Consider the following 6,963-nt stretch of genomic DNA (forward strand, 5'->3'; position numbering starts at 1 on the left):
GATTGATGACGTGTTAATTTATGAGTTTTGGAGGATTTGATAAGGATATGAGAATTATTTTATTGTTAAATAAAATAAAGATTTGAAAAAAATATTTAGTTGAGGGCTGTTTAGATATTTTAGATAGTTTTGGGGATGAAAGTGAGATAAGATAAGTAATTAGAAAAAGATATAAATAGGAGAAGACCTAATATTTTAGAAACTCTTTGTACGTGAAAACTTTTGGAAAAAGGGAGAAAAAGCCAAGTCTAGAGGAACCAAGGTAGAGTGCTGCGATTTTCTTCATACAAGGTAAGGGTGAGACTAATAATTCAATAGCATTGATTGTTGTAATTCTGATGATTAGTTGACAAAGTTAGGATTGATTTAGAGAAGTTTTGGAATTAGGTCAAAACCCTAAAAATTGATGATCAAACGGTAAAACTTGTTTAGATTGATGTAGAAACCATCCTTTAACCTTAGAACATGTTTAGGATGGATTATTGAATCAAAATTAGGCTTTGAACCATGTTGTGTGATGGATTTTTGAGAAAAACCCTAGTCTGCCCGTGCTTCTGTTCATCGCTCGCCACGGCGAGGGATGATCCTCGCCTCGCGAGTGATGATCTTCATCGCTCGCCACGCGAGCTCTTCCTTTTCGCCTCGCGAGTTGTTTGGTTCAACTCGCCTCAGAGTGCATGTCATATTTCGTGTTTCGACCTTTTTAGTTGAATCTTGTATGCCCTTGAGTACCTGAACATACCTAGTATTGATTAGGAATGAATTTAGGATCAGAGGGAACCCAGAACAAGCTTAGTTTGGGAGTTGAGTGGTACTCGCGATGGCGAGTAAGTACTCTCGCCTCGCGAGTACAACCAGGATGAACTTGTTTATGTGTTTATGCGATCTGTGTCGCACTTGTTGATCAAGAGTGAACCCCTAACTGGTAATGAGACCTAGAGATGACGTTTAATGCAGCCTGTAGAGTTGTTTAAGTTATATTGATATTAATTGAATATGAATTAATGTATTGTATATTCATGCAAGATATGAAGGTTTGATAATAATGCAATTTATGTGCTATTGATATAATAATATCATCTTGATATGTGACTTGTTTATGCTGCTTCCGTTGTTTAACTAAGTGCATAAGTATATGATAAAGTTTAGCTCCAAATTATTGGATGCATGTTGATTACGTTGATTACGTGTTTTGTTGTTAAGAGTCCATACATAGCATATCATTGAGCTTAGTCCTCACCACGAAAATTAGGAGCTTTGTCCTCCGCACGTTTTATAGGAGCTTTGTCCTCCGCACGATTAAAGTATATTAATACTTATGATGACGATTGGTACCACATGCATATAAGGAGTCTAGGAGCATTGTCACATTGTCATGATTAAGATGCCTTGTTGATAATGATTGAATATGTGATTACGTGATAAGTGTTTATTGATTATGTTATGTTGTTCATAATGATTGGATAATGATTACGCGATAACTGTTTAGCATTTATGCAAAGTTAATAATGGAATGATTATGATGTTAAATTATGATTCGCAATTACATTGATTAATGTTATTTTATTATGAAATCTCACCCCTTCTGCTTGGAAATGTTGCCCTTCGTATGGGTAACTTGCAGGTGATCGTGCTTAGTGTGCAGTTGCTTCGTGAGTTGGCCTTGCCTTCACTGTGTCGTCTAGGTCGCTCTGATACGTAACGGGATGGGGTTATATGCTATAACATGCTTCATTCTTTTACGTGAACTGCTTATGTTTTGATAAACTCTTTTGAGATACTTGTTGGGCCTGCGTGCCAAAATCGTTTTACGAATTATGATTATGATTTTCCGCTGCTATGTTAAAGATAATTTGTGAAGGTTAAATCATTATTTAACTGTTTTGGATTACGTTTCTATGTGATATCCCGTTTATGGTTTTTACTCTGATAATTGTTTTAAGAAATTTGTATATTGGGAAAACGGGGTGTTACAAGTTCTCTATTTTTTTTTTTTTTTTGATAAACTAGGAGAGTGGACACAGCATCAAGAGACGTCATCGACATCCCAACTAGGTTGGCACCCCGAAATACCTCCATCCTATACTGGTACACTCAAGAAAATTTTATTAAAAAAAAGGGAAAAATAATTACAAAGGAGGGGGGACTAGACCGAAACCCTCCACAAACAGACAAAAGAAAAGAAACAGAAAACAGAAAAAGAAACAGAAAAAGAAACCACAGACTCCAACAAGTTAAGGAAGCCTGTAATTAGGAAGCCTGCATCGATCCCGAAAGAATTCTAGATACAAATCAGTAGGAAGGATGTCTAACCAGACTTGACCAACACTGGAGTGCCCCAAAGAGGCTAGTTTGTCTGCACAACAGTTTCCTTCACGAAAAATATGAGATGCTATAACCTGAACTCCGAGACGACGAGCATTGTGCCATTTGTTTCTAAGCATAATAGGAACCAACAAAGGGTTAGAGAAAACCAACAAAGCGCTAGTGGAATCGCTTTCCAACCAGATGTGCCGCCACCCTTTACAAGCTGCAAACTCAATAGCGATAATAAAACCCAGCACCTCCGAATAAAAAACGGACTGAATACCAATATTACAACAAAAAGCTCCTCTAAAAGTACCCAGATAATCACGACAAATACCCCCACAAGCAGCGTGCCCTCCTAACACTGAGCCATCCGTGTTAACCTTTAACCAAGGGGAGGACGGCGCCTTCCAAAAAACCAATAGCATATCCTTGGTACGACGGTTATGATGTGGCACCATGAACGAATCCAGAAAGGAGTAATCCGAAGTCATGCATTTACCTTTAGAGGCCGACCCAGACAAAGCAATAGAAGAGTGGATACGTACCTTAGCTGAGTGTAATGAGGGCTGGAACACAGAGAAACGGGTAGCATTGCGAGCCCACCAAATAGAATGAAGAGTATGCAAGATTGCTGCTAAAAAAATGTCGGCCACTTGGGAGAAGCAACTCGCTGGACGACAAGACAGCAGGGAATCAAAGGAGGATGCGTCAACAACACGATTCAGCCTAGAGCCAATCAAATCCCAAAGACGGGAAGCAAAGGCGCAAGAAAGGAAAAGATGCTCAGTTGTTTCATAATCTTGCAAGCACAAACTACAAACCGACATCACAATGCATCCATGGGTTCGAATGTTGTCGTCAGTGGGCATTTTCCCATGATGAATCCGCCAATAAAGAAAAGAAACAGAGGGCGGATTGGCAGCACTCCAAATGACTTCCGCCCAAGGCACCAAAGTGGCACGCGGGCACAAAAAAGCGAAGGCGTGCTTGGAAGAAAGGGAGCCATCAGAAGAAGGCTGCCAAACAAACAAATCCGACAGCGGACTGGAGGGTAAAACGATGCTATCCATTCGGGCCTGAATGTCACCAGAAGCTGCTATAATCGTAGGCAATAACAAGGCACCATTAATAATAGCTTCGGAAAGTTTACCTGTGAGATGACCGTGAAATTCCTTGTCTAAATTCAACAACTCCACCAACGGAGCACCTAACCAATTATCCGTCCAAAAATTGATGCTATCACCGCTGCCCACTATCCATAAAGAGTTCACCAAGACCGTCCCTATAAACTCTTTAATACCTGACCAAACCGAGGATTTAAATTAACGCGAGGAGGGCGTACCATTGGAGAAGTACCGCCATTTTAAGAGGTTAGACCATTGAGAATCCGTAGCAAGTAAATCCCAAGACAATTTAAGAATTAGCGCTTCATTAATCAAACGCGTAGGCTTGATATCCAACCCACCTTCATTCCAAGGTCGACACAAAACTTTCCAAGCCACCGTGCAAACTTTCCTGGTATGAACATCACCACTCCAAATGAATTTTTCTAACCACGAGTCCAAAAGCCGCAATAACCTTCTAGGCCAGAGATACACATGAAAAGAGTACACAAGCATGCCATGAATTATTGATTTAACTAGCTGCACCCGTCCCATAATTGACAAAATACGACCTTTCCAAGTTGCCAATTTATTTTTTATTTTATCGATAATCCCGCGGAAGTGAATTGCTTTTGGTTTGCCTTGGAAAATAGTGCAACCAAGATACTGAAAAGGAACAGTTCCCACCGAGAAACCCAGCAAAGAAGCAATCATGTGTGTCCGAGTTCCCGACATAGCTCCTGTATAGAACCTGCTTTTTGCGTTGTTTATAACCTGACCAGACACCTCTGAGTATCTCTGAGAAATACGGAGAAGCTCTCTAATATTACTCTTCAGCCCTGTGCAAAAAATCATAATATCGTCTGCATACAGCACATGAGTCGGAATAAAAGATCCCCGACAATAAGAGATAGGAGTAAGGCGCCCCCTGGTAGAAGAGATAGAAATAGCTCTACTAAGAACCTCCTCTGCAAGACAAAATAAAAGAGGGGAAAGAGGATCTCCCTGCTGAACCCCACGGGTGCAAGAGAAAAATCCAACCGCATTACCATTAATTAAAATGGATAAACGAGCAGAGTGAAGAATAGCAAGTATCCAGTTGATGAAAGTAGCAGAGAAACCGAAGTTGTTAAGCACATCAATCAGGAAATTCCAATCTAGAGTGTCGAAAGCTTTGGAGATGTCAACCTTAATAGCTATATTACCACCATACTGGCGTTTATCAAGAGAGTTGATAGCCTCAGATGCTATAATGACACAGTCAGAAATATTACGGTCTCTAACAAAACCTCGCTGCTCAACAGATATGATGCGCGACGTTATGCAAGCAAGCCTATCAGCTAAAATTTTAGTTATTATTTTGAACTGAAAATTCGCAAGAGCAATAGGACGGTAGTCACCCATAGCCCGCGCGCCTTGAATCTTTGGAATCAACACAATCATGCTGGAATTAATATTAAGAGGAACCAAACCATGAAGGAAAAATGCTTGAATGGATTGAACCACAACACTCCCCACAACATCCCAAAAGGTTTGGTAAAAATGACCTCCAAACCCATCCGGTCCTGGTGCCCCATCCGCATTTAGAGCAAAAACCGCTTCCTTGATTTCATTCGACAAAGGAAAACGCATAAGCATTTGATTGTCCTCCTCCGTAACTAGCGCTGGAATGATCTCATCCACTAAAGTATTCTGACCACAGTTATTATCCATGCTGAAAATACCCTGAAAGTAAGATAGAATATGCAACTCTATATCCGAAGGCTCCGAGAGAATATTATCACCATCTTGCAACAAAGAAATAGAGTTGGTGGCTGCCCGGATTTTAGATACTCGGTGAAAGTAAGCAGTGTTACGGTCACCCTGAATAAAATGTTGGTTGCGCGCCTTTTCCTTCCAAAATTGTTCCTGTACATTTAAGGCATTTGTTAAGAGCATTTGTGCTTCTAAATCCTGCAAATAAAGAGTATCAGAAAAGCCTTCAGTGTCAATTAAAAGTTGAATACGATTTACTTCATCCACCGCTAGTCTCACTTGTCTATCTACATCACCAAAAACATTGCGATTCCAAGCCTTAAAAGAATTTTTAACATTTCGGAGCTTAGCCTGTAACCGCAACATACCCCTACCTCTAACCTCCTTAGACCAAACTTCAGTCACCAAATTCCGACAGTCCACATGTGATGTCCAAACCTTAAAGAATTTGAAAGGGCTGGCGTGTTGAACAGAGGAGAAAACAAGGGAGAGCAAAAGAGGATGCTGATCAGACTGATGTCGAACTAAAGCAGAGCAAGTAGATTGGCGCCAAAAATTCACCCAAACCTCATTACAGACTGCCCTATCTAGGCGAAGGGCCACATTTTCCATGCCGAAACGACCATTAGACCAAGTGAAAAAAGAGCCCAAAGTAGGGAGATGATGTAAAACATTTGCATTCGTCCAGTTTAAAAAATCTTCACAAGACAAAGGTGGCGGAGGTCGCCTGCCTCGTTTTTCATGAGCACCTAAAATAAAATTAAAGTCCCCCACAAAAAGCCACGGACCTTGGAAGCATCCTTGAAGGTTAGTAAGATCAGCCTAAAGTTCACGCCGTTTAACATAGTAATTATGTGCATAAATAGCAGCCAAATAAACAGTTGAATTAAAGCAAGAAATCTCCAAAGCTATACATTGGTCAGAAACAAAAATAACAGTTGCAATCACATCAGTACCCCAGAGCGCCCACAAATTAGGAATAGAAGTACCTCTGTCATTTGTGCAATATTTCGTAACTCCTATCGAAGGCCAATACCAAGAAGGAATTTGAGCAAAGCTAACCATTGGTTCCGCCACAAAAATAATAGTTGGTTTATGCGACAAAAATAAATTTTTTAAAGCAAGCCGAGTATCGGAATTACCAATAACGCGAACATTCTAATAGAGAATATTCATTGGGACGATGGTTGGTTGTTACCCCGCGGCCGAGGCTTATGAGGCTGTGTTGCAAGAACGTGTTAAACCTTAAGCTTTTGCTTCTGATTGCGTGTGAGAACCGGCAATAATTCCTCTTTAGTGGCACTAGCTTCAGCTGCAGCTCTAGCATCATATTCACGGACCCGTTCCCATAATTCAAGGCCATGTTGAATGTTTAGGCTAGGGTGAACCTCTTGTCGTTGCAATTCAAGGTCCTTCTCCACGGGCATAGCCTCAGCTGCCACATTAGAAGGTGCGTCAACCACAGGTTCAATGAAAGCCATAGCAATATCACGGGCGTGCACTGCTATCGAGAGCGGGTCATCAAGGGATGGTCATGGAACAGTCGCACGAGCACCTTGGGGACTCTTCTCCAGCTTCCGAAGGCTCGCATGGTCCTGCTCCACACCATCCTGAAGCGGTTCAGAAAAATCATCAATCTTGGGGTTCTCCAACTCCTCCCGCGATGTCTGAGTTAACTGAACCTCTCCGTTAGGTCGTACGTCCTCACGCCCAAGAGGGGATGAGTGCAGAACACGCTCAGTAGGGCCCTTGGGACTCTCCCCCAGCTCCCGCGGGTGCCAAAGATTGTGTTCCG

General features: G+C 41.4%; 1 protein-coding gene across 1 annotated transcript; it reads right to left on the bottom strand.

The window, feature by feature from the left end:
* Window positions 1-2,234: 2,234 nt before the first annotated feature.
* Window positions 2,235-6,649, bottom strand: LOC112420107 (uncharacterized). Its single transcript, XM_024778743.1, has 3 exons — window positions 6,413-6,649; window positions 3,653-5,990; window positions 2,235-3,562 (listed from the first exon to the last, which is right to left on the bottom strand). Exons 1-3 carry the CDS (start codon window positions 6,647-6,649, stop codon window positions 2,235-2,237), a joined length of 3,903 nt encoding a protein of 1,300 aa, XP_024634511.1.
* Window positions 6,650-6,963: the final 314 nt, after the last annotated feature.

The sequence above is a fragment of the Medicago truncatula genome, chromosome 3 (assembly GCF_003473485.1).
Source record: "Medicago truncatula cultivar Jemalong A17 chromosome 3, MtrunA17r5.0-ANR, whole genome shotgun sequence".
Classification (NCBI taxonomy): Eukaryota; Viridiplantae; Streptophyta; class Magnoliopsida; order Fabales; family Fabaceae; genus Medicago; species Medicago truncatula.